A 20,983-nucleotide genomic window follows, 5' to 3' on the forward strand; every position below is an offset into this window, starting at 1 on the left:
GAGAAGTTAAATCAAGAGGATACCAAGTTAACAAAGAAAGTCTGTGACTGTATTTCAACTTCTGCGAGTTGGGTGGAGCAGTTTGGCAGGGAGAGGAAGAGAAAGAGCAGAAGGAAAGGGAGAGCTGTGGAGGGAAGGAAGAGAATAAAAGAGAAGGGTAGGGTTACTTTTTTTTTATTTTTAGGAGACTTGGAGACTTGGTGGTTTCAGTGATGCTGCATTTTCCACACTGGACCTGGGAGAAAAAGCTGGAGAGAGGGGGAAAAAGGGGAGGGAGCAGAGAAAGGAGGAACAAGGGATGGCATGGACCTCGGGGAAGGACGAACATGTGCTGTGCAGTTTCGTTCTCCTCAATCCCCTGTTGGGATAGTTTAGAATGGAAAACAGTAACAGATGTACACACGAGAACACAGAGAGTCACAGTAAAGCGTTACGTGGAGAGAAATCAAACTTTTCCCACAGTACTGTGCTCATAAGAGTTTATGTAACCCTTAACAAACAGCCCACCAAAATCTTGTGCATGGACACTCACTGGACACAGTTGCATCTTTGTAGGACTGGGTTGGACCCGCTTTTGCTTCCAGAATTGCCTTAATTCTAAATTGGTGCAACAAGTTGCTGGAAACATCCCTTAGAGAGTTTGGTCCCTGTTGACATGACAGCATCACGTGGTTGCTTCAGATTTGTCGGCTGCACATCCATGATAAGACTGCCATTCCACCACATCACAAAGGTGCACTGCTGGATTGAGATCTGGTGACTGTGGAGGCCATTTGAGTACAGTGAACTCACGGTCATGTTCATGAAACCAGTTTGAGATGCTTTGAGCTTTGTGACATGGTGTGGCTTCTGGCGTGGTCTTCTGCTGCTGAAGAGATGCTCTTCTGCATACTGTCGTGAGTGATTATTTGAATCACTGTTACAGTTTGAAGAATTCTGGCCATTTTCATCTGACTTCTGACATTAACATTTTCACCCAGAGAACTGACGCTCACTGGATATTTTCTCTTTTTCAGACTGTTCTCTGTAGAGGCTGTGTGGGAAAATAACAGTACATCAGCAGTTTCTAAAATACTCTGACCAGCCTGTCTGACATCAACATTCAAATTTACTTAAATCACCTTTCTCCCCCATTCTGATGCTCAGTTTCAACTTCAACACTCCATCTTGTCACTGTCAGTTTCTGCCATTTGCTTGGCTTATCAGAAATATTTACGCTGACCAGCAGTTGAATACCTAACAAGGTGGCCAATGAGTGTACATTCCCCATCAGGGGCAAACAAGGCTGCTAACAAACACATGTACTTAGGCGCTAACATGAATCAGCAAACACAAAGTGACACACAGTCAAACACATACAGCAGGGCTTCCTTGCAAAATTTCCATTCCCTTTGCCCAGAAAGCTCTGATTTTGAAACTAATGGGATGTACCAGTCCTTGAGTTTGGCAAGGCAATCCATCAAAAAAAAAAAGAAAAATGTGTACAGTATTATGAAAGCTATAGCAAACCATTTTCTGTGCTTGTTTAAACATGCTTGCAGTGCCAGTTCAGTGGAGATAACTGCACTAGAAAGAGCCAGACAGGACAGAATCATGTTGTCAATCACAGCAAACAAAGTTTCCTGTGATTGTTCAGAGTTTCTGACACGTAGAGTGCATACAGACCGAGGATGGCTACTTTTCAGCTCAGCAGCTTGCTGTTTGGGCCATTTTTATTGGACATTTTATCCAACTTCACAATCACATATCTAGCTTTTCCCCCAATTATATAAATGATAAAAATGGTGGTCTTTTGCTTAAATATGTATTAGTATTAGAAGAAAGAGAACAAAGCTCAAAAAGTCTGCAGTTTTCCTTTGGTGAGCATTTTAGTAACTTCCAGCTCATCATTCCTGTTTTTGGACCTAGAGCCACACCAAAATGCTCCAATAAAACCCACTCCATGCTTTCTGCACCAAATGGCAGACAAAATGTTTACTAGGTGGTAACCAAATGGCGTTTAGCTGCTAAAAAAAAAAAGGTAAACGGGTGTTTATGCTAACAAGTTTCTTTTTTGAACATCTACAGTATCGTCCCTCAAAGTGTTCATGGCTGACATCACAGTTTGCAAAGGATTAGAATAGTTCTGCTATATTTTTAGACTGTCCCAATAACAGAAAATTGCTATTACTATGCTATCTAGCTAGCTATTTTTATCTAAATAAAAGTTTGTGTTACATTTTTAATATAATTTTGTTCTTAGTACACATTTAAAATAAAGCAGTTTTTTTTCTTTCGAACATGCCAAATCATTTGACATTCTTTCATTTTCATTCTTTTTCTAAGTGTTAATATATGATAACAAAGCACTGACACAGCAACTCCAGTTTGTACATCAATGGAGGGACAGTTAAACTGGTGAGCTGCCATTCTGTTGCACTGGGTAAAAAAGGACCCTTGTGTAGAGCATTCAGCATTGGACAACATAGTATTTACCACTCCCACTCTGCTGGCGCTGCTGTGCTGCTTCCACCTTAACAACAGTGCTGAACTTGTTTAGAGTAAATGACTATGCTTGAGAAAATTCACAGTCCATGCAGCTATGGATCATGTAGCATGTGATTTTTAAATGATGATAGTCATTGTTGATATCGATGCATTTGCTTTTAGGTGGCTGTAGTTCAAATGGTAGAGCGTATGATCATTCACAAATTGGGCCGATCCACTCCTACAGCCCTCCAGTGGATGGTGGGTGCACAGAGGGATAGACCAATGTAGCTTCTAATGGCTAAAGCAAAGCCACCAAATACTCTTCCCTGATGCTCTACCACAGGGCGAAGGCCCAGTAACCCTGTCCCACGAGGGTTCACTAGATCTCTAGTTTATTAGATCTGTAATTGATTAGATCATTAAGATCTCTAAGTTATTAGAGATATAGTGAAGTGATAGGGTTGACTGAGTCTTTCTTGTCTGGCCCCTCCACTTTGCCATGGGAGACCCTGGTGAAGAAAGAGCTGAGCATAAAAGTTTACCAGCCAGTCTTTGTTCCTACCGTCACCTAAAGTCACAGGCTCTGGACAGTTACTGACAGAATCGGATCACAGATACAAGCGGCGGAAATTGGTTTCCTTCAAAACTTCCTTCCTTCGGGCATCTGATCAGGACACCTGTATGCCTCCTAGGTGAGGTATTCCAGCGATTCCTTCCAGGGCAGGTCCTGGGGCAGACCCAGGACCTGCCCTGAGTTTATGTGAGTTTATGTGTCTCGACTGGTTTTGGAAGGACTTGGTGTCCGCCTGGATGAGCTAGAAGAGATGGCTGGGGTGATGGAAGTCTGGACTTATCTGCTCATACTGCTGACCAGTGACTCGAACCCAGATAAGCAGCAGAAAAAGAATGGATGGACATTTGCTTGACTGATACATGCGTACATCTTTGAAATTTTGGCTAATTTGTTAATGTACAAATTGGGAAATTCAGAAACAAAAGACTTCTAATTAGTTTTCTGTCCATATTTCGGTTCAAAGACTGGTCAGCTGTGACCCCATGTGCCTGCAGAGATAGCTAGAGTCATAGTTCAACAAACTTTGTGCTAACCCCTGCCCCTCGCTCAGCAGACATCTGCACAGACTTCTCAAACATATACAAAAATGAGGAGAAGCACGGGTTTTTTTCCACAGCAGTATGACTATGCTCATAATCTGTTAACTCTGGGATTCTCTACATTCCTCGAAGTCAGAAAATGTATGAAACTCCCATTCTAATCATTTAGATTTTTGAGTTTTTATGTTGCAGTTAATAAATTCAGAACAGCCCACACTCCTTCCAGCACTTAAGTAGTCTAGAACAATCCATAAGAAATCCCTGGAAGCTGATTGACCTACAGTAGGTCAGATCAGATCTGGCTGTACAGGCTTATTTAAGAAAGCAAATCAATATTGGGCCTCCCCCTTTCCCCCCTCTTCATCCTCCTTTTGTCTGTCTGCCTTTTTTCCCTTGCTGGCTTCGCTTCACTTTTTCTTTTTTCCTCACTCTTTCCCTGTCAGCATCTTTCTCATTTTTTCTTCCTAATCATGTCACTTTCTATCTCTCCTCCATTCACCAAAACCCCCTCCCTGTTCAATCGTCTTCCTCTCTTTCTCTGTCCTTCATGTACATCTGGTTTCTATCATGGTTGCTGCTGCTTGTTTGCCATCGATCTCTCCCACTGGTCAGCCTCCTCTTTTTGTTCTCTTTTTTCCCCCACTTTCTGTCTGAACCCCCACTCACTGCAAATCTGTCTGGTCTTCTCAATGTCTCTCTTTCAGTCTGTTTCCCAACTTGCTCAGTCATAAGCTCCAAAACCACTTCTCAGGCTCTTTTTTCCTCTGTCAGGCTTATTTTTTGACTTCTCACTCGTTTTTCTACACCCCTTCCTGCATATCTCCATTGTTCTCTCTTTGCCAGTCATCGCTGTAGAAGACAAGTTGCCATACCGGAGAGAAAGACAGGAAGTCTGACTCAAGAATGACAGACCCCAATTTCGTACAGTGTCCACTTTTTGACGTACAAACATGAGGATACAGATGCACACTAAACAGACTGTCCTGCCTTGAAAAAGCACACGATTTTGTAGATGACTCAACTATGTCAGACTCTAAATACCAGAACAAAGTGAGCAAACTGTCACCCATCATTTTGTAAGTTGTAGTTAGAAGACGGGGCATTTGTGTTTGTGGTTGCTGCTCATCTAGCAAGAAGAATCAGCAGGCAGCAAACAGACCAAGTGAAAGCATGTTGAAACAACACAAAACAAGCTGGTTTTTGACAAAAAAAGAGAAATTCACTGACTGGTCACGACCATTTTTGTAGTCCTTTTTGTCTCTTTATATCCGACTGCATACGTTACATTGCCATTCGTAATTTATCAAACCTCAGTTTTTATCAGTACTCTTACATATATTTCCTAATTTTTCATTATAATTGTAAGATATGATCACAGCCACTTTATTACGTACAGCTGTTCAACTGCTCGTTAACTCTGATCAGCCAATCAAATGGCAGCATTTTGGAGACATGCGCATGACAATCAACTGAAGTTCAATCCAAGTATCCGAATGAGGAAGAAAGGTGATTTAAATGACTTTGAATGTGACTTGGTCTGAGTATTTCAGAAACTGCAGATTTTTCCACACATTCCTCTCCAGGGTTTACATGGAATGGTCCAAAAGGAGAAAAAATCCACTGAGGGCAGTTCTTTGGGTGAAATTGCCTTGTTGATGCCAGAGGTCAGAGGAGAATAGCCAGGCTGATAGGAAAGCAACAGTAATTCAAATACCCGCTTGTTAAAAACGCAGCATGCAGAAGAGCATCTCTGAACAGCAGCAGTAGACCGCACTACTTATCATTTAAATTAGCTACGAAAAGGAAACTAATGCTAAATTTCACACAATGTCATGGGGTAATAGTGCAGGGGATATTTTCTGGGACACTTTGGGGAACTCTGAGGAATGTTTCTGACACATCTGTGCCACGAAGATGTGGCTTCAGAGGAAGACAGAGACAATCCAACCCACTGTTAGCAACATGTACCTAATAAAATGGCTGGTGAGTGTAGTGCTTTATGAACAAGGTATTGGTGCATATATAGCATTCATTAGGCTTTACAGTGCAGTCATTATTCAATATAGCCTCAAAAAACTGACTCGCAGCAATCCTTCTGCGCATACAGTACATACTCAAATATATGCACGACCACTCATGCTCTACTGAAATGAAAGCTATTTTCATTTTCTGTTTTCCATCAATTTTTGGTTTGCTTTGTTTGGTAATAACTTGCCATGGGCACAGTCATCAGCAAGTTGACTGCATTTGTTGAAAACGTAGCATTATATAAAATAAGACCTGTATTTCAAGGTTTGTGTCTGTCCACTTGAAGAGTAATTGGATTATATCTAAAGTCCTTCAAAGCAGAGGCAGCAGGTTTAACATGAATGTCTTCTACTGTCTTGGATTCCAGCAAGAAATCAGATTTACCGAATGTATCCTTGTTGCTTTGCTTTGTGTGCACCAAAAGAGTCATTAACTGAAATAGATGCTTTAAAGTTAAAAAGAAGAGTGTTCACCCTTTACTCAGAAAACACTCATCATTCCAGCGATTTTACTGGAAAATAAGCAGTATTGATTTTTTTTTTTAACAAGTACTTTTTCAGTTTAGTGGAAAAGCAGCGCCACTCTTTTCCTTCCTCTGTTAGACATCATTTCCACTGTGCGTTTTTAATAATTGTGCTTCCAGACAGAAATTCCATTCTGTGGATGTTAACAGTGGTATATCCTGTTGAAAGCTGTCTGCACAGGCCTGTGAACACAAAGAGATTTAAGCCTGTTTAAAAAAAAAAGTTGCTGGTGGTATACAATTGCACATTGCACATTCAAACTAAATATTATTGTAGGCTAGCTAGCCGGCCATAAAGTGAGCTATAGTGAATCCGGATTGTCCGGTGAATATCAGTAAATGTCCAAATAGGTAATATGATGCTCATATGTCTTTTTTTAGCAACATTTAAATAAAGAGTACGAGTGATGCATGCACACTGTGAATGATTCATCTGGCAGAAGTTCCCCAAAGGCCTCTATTGCACCAGATGGACTGAAATAGCTAAGTTGTTCCTATTTGCGTCTTTTAGAGAGTGTTCAAAGCACAAAAGCTTTGCAAAGAAAAGACTAAACACACTTACTGGCTAATATTTACAGTGAGTCTAATGATACTGAAATGTTTGTGTCTTACAGGAAGCACACAAAACAGAATTAAAACACTCGAGATTTTCAGCTGACATCTTTTATTTTTTACTTTAATTTAGTGTTTTGTTGAATTGTCTAGTGGGGATGTCTGAAAAGGGCTTCAGTTTAAGAGGAAGTTACTGCTGGGTTGCCTTGCAATCCTCTGAACCTCCTGCTGTGCTTTTACTAGACTCAATATGTTCTGTCAGTGAGCCAGAAGTCTGTCTGAACCTTTCTTTTTTTTACTACTGTTACACCTACACACATGCACATGCTCTGTGAAACATTACAGTCCACAGTTGACCATGGTGAACAAATTAATACACACCCTGTGTTAAACAAAGACAATTTTGGCAGCACAAATACTGCACACAATTGGTTGTACCATGTTTTTTGCAATTAATCAATTATTTTTTAGAATGTATTCATTTTAACATTGAAAAGGTGCAGGTAACATCAACATCAATCATGCTCAAGAAGCGAGTTCGAGATGATTTTGCGGTTTGTGACACGGTGTGTAATCCTGCTGGAAGCAGCCATCAGAAGATGGGTCCACTGCGGTCATGAAGGGTGATGCACAATGCGGCTTTTAAATAGTGCTGTCAGCGTTAATCTCCTTAAAATGACGTTGACACCATAACCGCATTAACGCGGCAAATCTCCGTTAACGAGTTACCGCAGATTGCCCTGTGCATGGGGCTGCACGGCATCAGCATCTTAGTGCGGTTAGCTCAGGGCGGTCTGCGGTAACTCGTTAGCAGAGATTTGCCGCATTAATGTGGTTATTGCGTTAACGTCATTTTAACGAGATTAACGATGACAGCACTACTTTTAAATGATGTTTCAAAGTGGCCCAAAATGTGCCACACACTATTATACACCACCAGCCTAAACTGTTGAAACAACTGTTGCTTTCTTGTTGCTTAAACCAAATTCTGTCCCTACTGCCTGAATGTTGTAGTAGCAGTTGTAGCCTCATTTTTGGTGAGCTTGTGTGAACTGTAGCTTCAGTTTCTTGTTCTTTGCTGATAGAAATGGCACCCGGCGTGGTCTTCTGTTGCTGTGTTCAGAGATGCTCTTCCGCATACTTTGTTGAAACAAATAGTTATTTGAGTTACTGTTGCATTCCTATCAGCCTGGCTATTCCTCTCTGACATCTGGCATTAACAAGGTATTCTTCAACTAGAGAACTGCTGCACATTGGATATTTTCTCTTTTTTCAAATCATTCTCTGTAAACCATAGACATGGTAGTGTGGGGAAATTGTCCAGTTTTTGAAATACTCAGACCATGCCACATTTAAAACCACCATTCTTACATTTGGTTTGAGCTTAAGCAGGCCATCCTGAACCCTGTCAACATGTCTAAATGCATTTAATTACGCCCATGTGGTTATGTTGATTAGATATTTTGTGCGGTCTTTGTCTTACAATATAAAATGCCTTGAGGTGACTGTAGAGATTTGGTGCTATATAAAGAAAATAAATTGAACTGAATATAAAATAAAAAGCTTGAACAAGGGTACCTAGTGAAGTGGCCGATGAGTGTATACTTCAGTGTTGTTTAAGCTACTAAAGCAGACCATTTGACTTGCATTAACTTGCCTGAAAAGTTTGAATTTCTAATAACCTGACACTTTTCCTTTTTTTGAGTCAAATAGGACTGAAAATAGCACTTGAGTCTACTAAGATTTTCTTTTCTGGAAACTACATATAAAATGACAGTCAGTTGGTGATTTAGTGGTTTCATTCAAAGAAAACCAGTGGACAAACATGCCCTCTGAGCGCTCTGCCTGTGGAAATCTAAGCTGTGTTTTGAAAAAGTAAAGCCAGCACAGCTGTGCCTTAAACCTGCTTTTCTTTTTTCTACTGGCCTCTGGTTGCATAAAGAGGTCCGAGTATAAATACATCTACAGCTAAACAGCACTTGCTTTTTTTCCAATTTTTAACTCATTGTTATTTCAATAGCGCAAAATCCCAAATGCAGTCACCTCAAAGTGCTTTATATCAGCGGTCCCCAACCCCCAGGCCACGGACCGGTACATGAGTCATTTGGTACCGGGCCTGCAAGAGTTGAGGCTCAGGTGTTAAATTTATGGTTTTCAGGGTTTTTATCATTAACTCTGTTTTCCTGGGTCTTTTCCCGTGTTGTAGTTGTGTGTCTTATTTTGAAAGAAATATTTATGCGTTACCATAGCGACCAGAGAGCATTAAGGAGCAGAGAGGAGGATGTTACTCTCAATGTTGTTGGCGCATTTCAGTAGGGACGCTGCTAATAAAGTTACACAATTACGGTGAATTCGCGTTTATTATTATATTTACAAAATACCACAGTTTTTGTCTTGGTCGTATCATTTTATTTTGTTGTGTTTACCTGTGACATCTTAAAGGCCGGTCTGTGAAAATATTGTCTAACATTAAACAGGTTTGTGGTGCAAAAAAGGTTGGGGACCACTGCTTTAAATTATAAGGTAAAGATTCTTATAATTTGTGTGCCAATTTTAAGTCTTTTTCCAGCAATAAATGGTCATTTTATAAAGTGAAGATTATATTGTTCAATTGTACAATTGAGGATGGGTGTACCTCCCACTTGACGGGGCTCCGTGGTGTAGTGGTTAACATATTCGCTCCCTGGTTTGAGACCATTAGGAGACACAAACTCAGGGAGTCACAAGCTGGTGTACTCCTAGTGCTGGTCCCAAGCCCAGATAAATGGGAGGGTTGTGTCAGGAAGGGCATCTGGTGCAAAAATCTGTGCCAAGTCAAACATGCAGATCCATCCGCTGTGGCGACCCCCAGGGAAATGGAGTGGGAGCAGCCCAAAGTACCACACGCTATTATATAAACTTGCAGCATTCCTAATTTTAAAAGTTACGTGCACCCCTTGATTGTCATATCCAGTTTCAAAACACCAACATGTGTGACATCGCTGTGACTACAGCCGTGTTTGTATGCAGTCTGTGTCTCCAGGTTGTGACGATGACTTCTTCCTGGTTTTCAGAGTCGAGTTTTTCACCCACTCTGTACAGGGGTTCAACTGAACAGACTGAAATGAGCTTTCTAGCCAAAAAACTAGTTAGGAAACAGAACCGAACATCTGTCCAGAGCAGCCCTGAATAACCTCAGCAGAGCAGTACTCCACCCATTTATACTGTTGACTTGTTGTGACCATCTCACATGCACTTTGTTTTTCATTTTCAGCATTTGAAAAGCAGGATACAGTAATCACTTTCCACACCATTTCTTTTCCTTGTTGCTTTTAGTTAATAGCACGACTATTTTTCCCAAGATCTGGATTGAAAACAGTCGCAAATAAGATATGACTTTATATTTTAATCTTTCTTAAACTGATTGCTTCATTTTGTGAGAGCATTTCAGTCAAAAAGTTGTGTAAGAGGTACATTTCAAATGGTATCCTCCTTGTACGACTCATTCTGTCCTCCTTTGTGGCTAAACCTCAGCTCTCCTCTGCACACAAAAACAAGCCCAGAAAATAATACTGAAATACAGTTCAACCTAGGTCTTCTTCCATAAAAGCCCCCACACCACCACCAGCTCATTCATTCCTGGCTCTCTCTCTCGCTATCCGCTTTTTTCCACACACTCTCTTCTCCCCTCCTCAGCCAGTCTATTGCTTTGGTTTTTGCAGATATTCAACACGGTATGCGGGCTGTTGCAGAGAATCTCGATGTAATTGTTGTCAGATGACATTCAGAGAATCGGCTGGAGGTGAAAGAAAGAAAGTTGGGTTAAAAAAATAGAGATGACATAAAAAAAAAAAAAGTAAAAGAAGCTGCTGGAGGATCAGGGAGGAAATGTTAAAGTAGAGAGCGAAAAAGAGAAGTTGGAAGGAGGGTTACAGGTTACCATGCCAACAAAAATAAACACCGAGTGTGTTATGTGCTCAATGCAGTCACCCTCCAACTCGCTGACCTGCTCTGTGCTATGATGTGTGTGTGTGTGCAGCTAAGTATTAAGTATTCAGAGTTAACACACTGAAGTGAAGTCTCCTTTGTTTTGGGGGGTTTTACATTAACTGGGCCTCGGAGGAAATGCTTGACACTCTGGAGGCCGTACAGCAGGAAGCTCAGCGTCGACCATGTGTGTATATTTATGTGTACGTGTGGGTGTCAGCAAAAACAGACACGAGCCGGCTGTTCAACACAAACGGATATTACAGTTGATTCAGTGTCCTGTTATGGCTTAAACCCCTTTTTTAACCCTTTCTTTATCTCTCGCAGGGTTCAGAGGCAATGGAGGACTGCGTGCAGGGGGGCGCTCTCATCACTTTATCCTCCTTTTGAGAGCACAGCCCCCACCCCTCCTCTCCCAGGTAGACTTCTCTAGGGCGCACACCTTCAGAGAAATATACAAGGGTTGTGTAGACTAAGACAATGTGATGGACAAACCCAGTTCTGAAAATGTTGGTTGTGAAAAACGTAAATAAAAACAGAATGCAATGATCTCCTAAAGCTAATTTACTCACAGTAGAACACAGAAATTTTACTATTTCATGAAAAATATGAGATCATTTTGAATTTGACTGCAGCAACACCTCAAAAAGTTGGGACAGGGTCAACAAAGGGTTGTAAAAGTAATTGGTTCTGAAAAGAAACAGCCGGCAGAACATTTACAACTAATTAGGTTAGTTACCTACTAGTGAGTCAGTCACACGATTGAGTATAAAAAGAGCATTTTAGAGAGTCAGAATTTAAAAAATCGGTATTGAATGCCTGTAACCTTCGGGCCTGTCGTGGAAATCACGAAGAAGCCATATGTGAACATGATCCAGAAAAGCTGCCATCTTCTATGGCAAGGTTGTCAAACTCATTTTTTTGCCAGCAAAAAGAAGTTTAATCAAGTTTAACTACACATTTAATCCCTGACATAATATTATTCTTCTTAATATAAGTAAAAGAAGTGCAGTTTCAGCAGTATATCTCTGTTTTTCCACATGCTGTTGTAGTATATGAAAGACATCTGTTTGTGCTTAAATTGTAGGAAATAACAGTGTAAAAATGTGTAGGCCATTGCTTGGACTGTCCTGTAATTACAAAACAGACAGCTTCTGTAAATTCACAGAAATGTCTTTAATCAGTATTGGGGAAAAAAAACCCTTTATGTACAGGTTTCAGAACAACACATGCTCCCAGCCGGACTACTTCTTTTTCAGGGATGGCCTTGCATAGTGCAGCAAACTGCATCTATAAAAACAGTGTACCATTGTAGTACAAGGGTTCAGGTGCTGAAGAGCCTTTTCTGCAGTCCAGATGTTTCACCAACAGAAAACATTTGGAGCATCATGAAATGAAAAACACAACAAAGAAACCCGAGGACTGTTGAGCAGCTAGAATCCTCCAACAGACAAGCATAGGACAATATTCCTCTCCCACCAGTCCAGCAGCTCTGTTTACATTGTGGTAAACATGGCGGTGTCCCAACTTTTTTTGAGACGTGTTGCTGTAATCAAATTCAAAATGAGCTAATATGTTTTGTTAAAATGGTATGTTTGCTCATTTTAAACATTTAAAATGTTTTTTTATATATTCTGTGAATAAAATATGGGTTCATAAAATTTGCCAAATTTTGAGTTGTTTTTGCAGTTGGGTTTGTATCGATAACGCAGACTTTCCATCTATTTTTCATTCCTAGAGAGACAAGTACTTCACACAGAAGGTGTGTTTTTTCCTTTGGTACAGTGAAGCACCAGGTTTAAGGCAATAGTGAGATGGCTCTTACTCACAACCCAATCCATATGGTTCTTTTTAAGGGGTCCCTTAAAAACGACCATGTGGTGACCTTTAAATGCACTTTGTAAACTATTTTTAGTAACCTGCTTAGATATATTTTTTTTTTCTTGCCAAATTGAACCAAGTAGTCTTTGTTACCTAAACCTTCATGGAGAAGGTTTTAGTTCTTAAATCTATCCAAGAAGTCTAACCAAGAAGTATTTAGTACCTAAAAATAACCAAATAGTCTTTGGTGTTCAAGCCTTACAGAAGAGACTTTGATGCCTAAATCTAACAAAGAAATCTTAACCAACCATCCAACGAGGTTTGTAGTTTCCAAACCTAACCAAGTGCGAAGTTAAACCTAATTGTCAGTGAGCTTAACTGAAAACACAAGCTTGTGATTTAGCCAATGCTGCTACTCCAGTATTGCTATTAAGCACACGTTTTCCATACCTCTGCTCTACCAGAACCCTATTTGAAACCCTACAACAAGAACACCTTGACTTTTCGATAACACAAGCAAATCTAGTCAGTTATAACCAAAATATTCTTAGATTCTAGCACCCCTAACTATATCTAGCATTACTTTAGCGTTCAGCGCTTTGTTTCCTTAAAATCCTGGATACTAAGAGATTTTTTTTAGCTAAGGCTTGATCCATTGAGAGTTACTCTACATGACAACTTTGTAATTGGTATTTTCCAAGTTGTCACATAGCTCCCAATCAGTTTTCTTTCTTGCCATGGAAAAAAGCTGTTTGATACAACAAGAGGGATCAAATTAAACAGCCTTGGTGATTTTCTTGCTTTAACTACTGATTATATGCTGTCTGGGTTGAGCAAATTCTTCCACTCAAGGGGAAATTAAACCCTCTACAAATCCACTGGATAGACAAAAAAAATACACACATAAAAAATGTTGCTAAAGTAAATGCTGTTTAGTGCATAAGAATCTAATATTCAGAGAATGGCTTAATTTTCTATTCACTCCAAAGTGTTTTTACCGAGTCTTGCATTCATCGTGCAGGTCTTCTCAGTCCTGGAGTCCACCTATCAACACGACAGTCTTCGCTATCTCCTGGACTACTTCGTACCTGCAAAGCACCTCCTGCACAAACTCCAGCAGCATGCCTGTGTGAGTACTAAACTGCAAACACTCTTTGAATGGAACACACACAAGCTGAATAATTAGAAACAGAATCAGCCATCACACACAAGAAGTATAGTCTGAGAAATTTACCAGCTGCTAGCTTCTTGATTCCTCTAAAATGGTCCTTGGGTCATTTCTCAGGTAAATTACTTATTGGAACTGACAATTTAAGTCAGTCAAGCCGTAGGTCAGTCAATACAAGTCAAACCTACAGTCGTTTGGAAAGTCAGAGTTCAAGTCTCAGGACCCAAAAGTAAGGTTCAACTCAGTTTAGTATAGTCCAAGTTCAAAATTATTTTTTTATTTTAGGGCAACTTTTTATAATCTGAGCAATGCCTTATGTCAAATTCAGTTATGCAGAATAAGCCCGCGAGTAAAAGATGCCGACATCACCAAATCTCTTAGACAGAAGTTCCAAAGTGCAGATAAATGTAAGTCAATAACTTCTATTTACAATTATGCAGCGTACCCATGATAAGAAACCAAATTATTTGATCTCTTCTGTTATCAGCGCTGTAACTGTGTGGCATCCGTGGAAGTTTTAGCCACAGATGCATGACGAGATGCTCACTGTCTTCATTTCAAACTCAAGTTCAGTAAAGTCCAAGTTCTAAAGGTCAAAATTAAGCTAAGTCAAGTTTAAAATTCATTCAAAATTGACAGACAAGTTATTAAAAAGTACTTTAAAAGACAGCAAAAGACTAAAGGAACCAAAAAGACTCAATTTATTTGCAGTTCGATGGAGACAAAGAACTGCTGGTATTGATCTTGTTGGCAGGATCCAGCACAAATTAAGCCTCAGTCTAGTCTTTAACATTTCTCACTAAATCATTTCAAAACAGTGGAAAACCTGTCTGATTGTTTTTTTATTATTTGGGGTTTTTACAGAATCTGGCTTTAAAGTCTGTGGTTTCCAATATAAACTGGGGTTGTATTCTCAACAGTCAGGTCCAAGTTTTATGCCGGGGGTTCTGTAATGTCTTTGTACCTGGTGACAGGAAGACTCCAGAACTTAAAATGTGTAGAGTTTGATACATGCAACCCAATACCAGTTGTTCACTACATTATGGAGGCTGGAGTCTGCCCCTAAACTTTAGCTGGTCAGTAAAATTTGTGAAAGTCTCTGGTGACATTTGAGATTCGCAAACAAATGAGGTGGTTTTCCTGCCTCGGAAGCTCCAGAAGTGAATGAAACGCAGTGCAGTCGTGCATAAATAAATAGTTTATGTTGTGATGTTTTTAGGATCCCACATACATAAACACAAATGCATATAAATAATATGATACAGGATACACTGTCCAAACCTTGTGCAAACATGCAACTTCCACTTTGTGTCACCCTCTTGCTGTTTCTGCCACACTGCCAAACCGAGACAAAGCAATAAGGCACGATGTCTATTTAATTCGAATCCCTGATGTTTAATTGAACAGCATTCTTTATATTTAACTTTCTGAGACACACAAAGGTAAACAAGTCGCAGTGTTTAGCGCAAGCTTGGTAGCTAAGAGCGTTCTCATATTTCCCTCCACAGTTTTCCTAGACTTAAACACACACACACACACACACATAAATACACACCCCCATACAGCGTTTGTGAGCAAACTATGTTTTCATTGTCGCTGAGTGGAGCTGCCTGGGATGGGAGTTAGACTGTGAGTCATGACAATAATGCCTTCCATATGTGAGTGCGTTACTTGCTGTGAGAGAAAGAGTGAGTAACAGAGAAGCGGTGGGAGTCGAAGGAGAGAATGAACATGACTCTCATTCACTGCGCCTGTGTGAAAACAGAGAAGATGATGGACTTTTGCAGGCAATAGTAGACTGATTGAGGAATTTTTGAGTATTGGGAGGTGGGGAAGAGGGAGCAGACACTGGGGCATATTGAGGGAGAAGAAGGAGAAGGAGGGGGTGGGCCAGAGGACACAGAGAGTTACAGATTGCGGACTGGCTCGAAGCAGGCAAACTTTTTAAGAGAGGAAAAGCTGCACGTGCTTTTTAATGCTAATATCCACCCTGACAGATATCAGATACTTGCTTCCCCAAAGCTTGCCACAGTGACAGAACAGGCGCAAAAAGAGACAGAAGGGAGGCTTAAGGGGAAGAAATTGAATAAAGGACAGAGGTAGAATAAGGGGAGATGGAGGAGAGGCTGAGGAAGGAATTTAATTTGATCACGTCTCGTGAGTCTGGAGGGCACAGAGAGAGGAGCGAGCAGCCCTGTGTCAGTCGATTAGACGTGACTGGGAACAGCAGAGAGAGGCTCTGGATGAGTTTTAGGCTTCAAGGCTTTAAGAAAGGGGATATAGATTGGACACAGCACTGATTAAGGTGGGAATAGTGCTTGGATTAAGGTGTATTACCTAAATAGATCAGTTGATTAATAGTGCAGAGGGTCCCACAAGAGGCCCATACTGCTGTGCCCGAAATCACAGAATTTGCAGTTAAATGCTTTTACTATTCATTGGAGGGTTTTCTGTATTTAGGACTGATTGAAATTGATTCTGTCGTTCTTACAGAGCCACCTGATGTGTTTTCCACTCCTGAAACAGTGGAACTGTTTTAGCAGTGGCTGCCTGTTGCGAGGAGCTGGTCATCTGCAAGTTTCTGTCTGACTCACTGACTCTCTGCTAACTAAGCGGTTTTACACTTTAGGACACACGTCATGTCTGACATTTGTATGTGGCACTGGCTTTTAGCCAGTTCAGCTTGTGAAAACCGTTGACTCGCGCGGTATCAGTTCTAGAATTTCTGCTCATTTGAATAACTAAGCCAGACACAACCATGCAGGCGGACACCAATGTGGGTGTGGGTTGTGAATGGGAGAGCACAATGGTGCACACTGAGGGGACTCTAATGATTCTAAAAGGAGGTCAGTGCATCACACAGTCGAAAGGGGTTGAGACAGATGACTTGTTCAGCAAAATCTAACATTATCTGAATGAAGGTTTAATTTTCTGTTTGTACATTTAACACTCTCTCTTTGTTTTCTTGTGTCAGTCTCAGTACCTGGGTTGCTTGTTCCTTCACTCTGGCTGGCCTCTCTGCCTGGGCGAAAAAGTGGTTGTCCAACTTTCCACTTTGGACTGGAGGCTTCTGCGCAGTAATGACTTCTACCTACAAGTGGTTCCCTTCTCTACACGTTGCCCGAGGCTGGCACTAAAATGCCTGGCTCCTGGGGGTCGCACTGTTCAGGAAATCTTGGTGCCTGAGTCACAGCATCCCCTTGTGTTCACCACTGAGTGGCTTCACATCGTCAACAAAGAGCGAGGTCACAAGAGAGAAGGTAAGGAACAGATTCCTCTTATCTGACCATTAGAAAAGATCACTGGGGAACTGAAGATTGGGTAGTACAGGTGGGTTTCTTGAAGAATCACATTTTTTACCAGGTGAAAGGGCAGAAAGACAGGGGCTGCGTATATAAGGGTGATGATGGCAGATGGGAACAACTTAGCAGCAGAGCTAAAGAAATGCAACAAAGCTCATTTTAGTCAAGTCAAGTTGATGTTGGTGTTTTGTATTTTATTTTATTTACCCTGTGCTTTTTCTTCACAAATGCATTCCATTGTCTTCTTTATACAGTTGGAGGAGGACTTGACACCTGTCTGGTCAGTACATGCGATGGTGTGGCTAGACTTCCATGGAAGGAGGTAGTCTACCCAAAATTTATCCACGACCCCTCTGAAGAGTTGGGCCTAATGTCCAACCGTCTGCCCAGCGAGGGGGGTAGCAGCCTCGGAGGCTGGGGTGGCTCATCCTCTGGGGAATTAGACTCCTGGTCCTGGGATGAAGAAGAAGATGAGGATTTGCAACCGGATGGCTTGGACTCTGACTGTGTGCTTCCTCGACGAAGGCGCAGTGAAGACGGCCTTGGGCGGACATCAAGACAACCTCAGCTCGATGGGGATTATGTCGAGCTTTTGGAACCCAGGGGGGGTCCTGATGGAGGGGTCGATCCAAGGCAGCGGTACCAAGAGATGCACGGAATCTGTAAGACCAAAACTCTACCTCTTTGCAGGAGAGGAAAGGCTATCAAGGTTCGCAGAGGAAAAGCATGGGGATATGGGCGAACGGAAAGGTCAGGAAGCTTTCGGGCCGTCCTTGGCATCAAAGGAGAAGCTGTGGCTGCCAAAGGTGAGGCATTACCGCCACTGCCTGTGCCAGGAGTTGCCGAGCTTGGCCGAGGGAGGCGGTCTTACTCCTCCTCAGTCCATGACTCTGATGAAGGAGATAAAACAAACAGAGACTCTGAAGGCCTAGAAAGCCGCCGCCTTTGTTTTGACGGCCCGTTCAAGGAAAGGAGACCTGGAGTGGGCAAGGAGAGAGATAGCAATGGTCACACACAGTTATGCAAAGATGACCACAAAAGTAAAGAATCCAAGAGCAACAACAGCTTGGACACAGGTGAAATCCATGAATTAACAAACCACAAAGATGGACATGTTGTAGAGGGCCACTCTGATCACGGATCTCATTCGGACTCTGTTTTTGAGGATGCTGATAAACCACTGAGCGGAGACAGTGATGCTAATACCCCAACATCAGATGCACCACAGAGACCATTCGCTGCTGTTTCAAAAAGTGGTGAAATTACAAACACTGGGTCTAAAAAGAAGAGTTTGTCAAACCAAAAATCGACGGACGAAAAGGATGAAGGAAAAGTGGAGGACAGAGTATGCCCCAGAGGAAAAGAGGTTAAAACGGCAGGATTCAGAGCACCAAGGTACTGAAATATTGTACTCTTTCACCTTTTTCACATTTCTTTATGAAAACACAACTTGATAACACTTAGGTGCAACCTTATGAACACAGAAAGGCCTCAAAAAGGCAACCTGGCATGACCATGACACACGCCTGTACGTGTAGCTATTAATTTTATGCTGTGTGTCATTAAGATTTTCCTCTGCTTTGTGTTTAGGAGGAAAAGGAAGGGAAAGGGGGCCAAAGGGAAAACTAAATCTGGGGGTCGTGTAAAGGAGAAGGCCTTGAAAATGCAGGTTAAAACTCCTCAACCAAGCCCGGCCACCTGCACTCCTTCAACAAAGCTGCCGACTGCCAAGGAGAGCCAAACGGAGCAAGCAGAGCAGGCTGACCAATCTGAAGGCACGTCTGCTGCAGATAGCGAGGCGACAGACAACACAGCGAAAAGCAGCGCAGGTCTGAAGAAAACCGTGTTTGTGCACGAACATTTGGTAATGTGTGCTTAACTGTCCTCAGACTGTTTTGTATATTTTTCTGTCCCTCCACAGAAGCTGAATCATCTCTGCCTGTGTGTAACGGACAGTCAGACACATCGTTTTTTAACCACTCTAATGAGGAGGCTGCGTCACCTGACAAACAGAATGGTGATGCTTCAAAAGAGCCCGCCCTGCTGAGGGAACTGGACGCAGACCTTCTCCAGTCAGGGAAGCTCAAGTTGACAGGCAAGCTTCTTTAGGGCCTTCTGCGTAATCAGCTCAGAACATTTTAACAAGGCCCTGCTTAGATATGTGCACTGGGCAATTCTAGGGTTTGTTTGACAGAGATGCATATATGAATGCAAATGGCAATTTAAGCAAGAACATATAACCAACAGCCTTTAACACTCAGATGTCTAAGTCATCGTTGGTGATTACCACAACATCAACTCTAAGTTTTGGGGAGAAACAAAAAGGACTATTTGACAGTTTTGATGCATGTCTGTTAGAATATTCATGTCCAGTGGCACTGATTAGCACCAATGTGAGAACACTGCAGGCTGGTGTATTCCCAGTAAGTGGTCTTCTGATAGCTGTCTGCACACTCTACCCAGGCAGCCCCCAAAACCAGACGTATTTCCAGTAAGCAGATGTTTCCTGAGCTGAAAATCTACTTTTACACTTATCAGAAAAGTCAGCTTTGGACCATGTCCTCCCTGGGTTTTCCCACATTATCTGGATGTTATTTGTGAAATTGCTTCAGTGAAGCCTTTCTAATTACTTTTGTAGATTTGTAACTTTTTTCTGTTTTGTTGCCTTTCTAGTCTGCATAGCTAGCTTGTATCTTTACCAAGTATCAAAAGAAATGTTTCAGTTTTTCTGGTACTAAAACAAAACCTGCTTTATTTCCAAAGTTTACATCATGGTTATCCTGAGTAATTCAATTCAATTCAGTTTTATTTATACAGCGCCAAATAACAGCAACAGTCGCCTCAAGGCGCTTTATATTGTAAGGTAGACCTACAATAATAGATACAGAGAAAAACCCATCAATCATATGACCTCCTATGAGCAAGCACTTTGGCAACAGTGGGAAGGAAAAACTCCCTTTTAACAGGAAGAAACCTCCGGCAGAACCAGGCTCAGGGAGGGGCGGGGCCATCTGCTGCAACCGGTTGGAGAAAGAGAAGGAAGACGGGATAAAGACATGCTGTGGAAGAGAGACAGAGGTTAATAACAAGTGTGATTCAGTGCAGAGAGGTCTGTTAACACATAGTGAGTGAGAAAGATGAAAAAGAAATGCTCAATGCATCATGGGAATCCCCCAGCATATACCTACTACACCTATTGCAGCATAACTAAGGGAGGATTCAGGATCACCTGGTCCAGCCCTAACTATATGCTTTAGCAAAAAGGAAAGTTTGAGGTCTAATCTTAAAAGTAGAGATAGTGTCTGTAGTAGATGTCAATAACACCAACAAGCTTACAGCACAGAAAAAAAAACAAATGGATTTGTGTGCTTGTAGCCTCAGCGCATTAGTGTCTCCTCCTGGATCCCCACTCGATGCTTAACCTGATGCATATTGACCACAGGTACAGTGGACAGGCTGGGGCGTGCTCTGGTTTTCACAGAGACCGACGCATCAGAAGAGGGTTTCTCTGGGGAGGAGATGGCCCGCGTCTTGGCCTGTTACCACACAATCACTCGGTAAGTACGTGTTCCTCCTTTGATTGTTTATTTTAGTCGTCCGTTATCACCAGAGAATTATGGCTTGTAAATACATGGGGATATTGCCAATAAATGTAGTCCTCAGCTCTCTGATTCCCCCGATTCTCTGACTGTATGTTTTAAAATCTTTAACTGGCTTTTTTTCCCCATTTTTATATTTAGGCTTGTGTGGTTTGTTTCCTGTTATACCACCGAGGCCGAGCCTGTTTAGCGAAAAGCGCCTCATAATTATGTTCGACTCGCTTCTTGACTTTTCCAAATACAGCATGGTGGTGTGAGGGAAACACAGTGTGTGCCAGAAAACTGAGGACAAACATAACAAACTGACTCAATGTCAGCTTCACAAACACATCTGAGCTTGCCAGTTTACCTGGCACAATAACTGCTCATCAGTACTTGTGGCAAGTCTGAACCAAAGTTTCTCAAAAGCTTTGGGTAGAAATGATGTGATTCTATGCAAATG

General features: G+C 41.6%; 1 protein-coding gene across 2 annotated transcripts in view; it reads left to right on the forward strand.

Moving 5' to 3' along the window:
* The window catches only part of arhgef40 (Rho guanine nucleotide exchange factor (GEF) 40), a 51,663-nt gene that overhangs the window by 3,666 nt on the left and 27,014 nt on the right, over positions 1-20,983 (forward strand). The window contains exons 1-8 of one of the 2 annotated variants that reach the window (XM_005459258.4): positions 10,614-10,854; positions 10,979-11,070; positions 13,494-13,601; positions 16,615-16,900; positions 17,197-18,337; positions 18,533-18,771; positions 18,864-19,037; positions 20,385-20,499. In XM_005459258.4, the coding sequence (XP_005459315.2) occupies positions 10,851-10,854; positions 10,979-11,070; positions 13,494-13,601; positions 16,615-16,900; positions 17,197-18,337; positions 18,533-18,771; positions 18,864-19,037; positions 20,385-20,499 (2,159 nt within the window). In that variant the 5' untranslated portion in view covers positions 10,614-10,850. Of the gene's footprint in view, positions 1-10,613; positions 10,855-10,978; positions 11,071-13,493; positions 13,602-16,614; positions 16,901-17,196; positions 18,338-18,532; positions 18,772-18,863; positions 19,038-20,384; positions 20,500-20,983 lie in introns of those variants that run through there. The other variant, XM_005459260.4, reaches the window with a different exon arrangement.

The sequence above is a fragment of the Oreochromis niloticus genome, linkage group LG3 (genome assembly GCF_001858045.2).
Source record: "Oreochromis niloticus isolate F11D_XX linkage group LG3, O_niloticus_UMD_NMBU, whole genome shotgun sequence".
Classification (NCBI taxonomy): Eukaryota; Metazoa; Chordata; class Actinopteri; order Cichliformes; family Cichlidae; genus Oreochromis; species Oreochromis niloticus.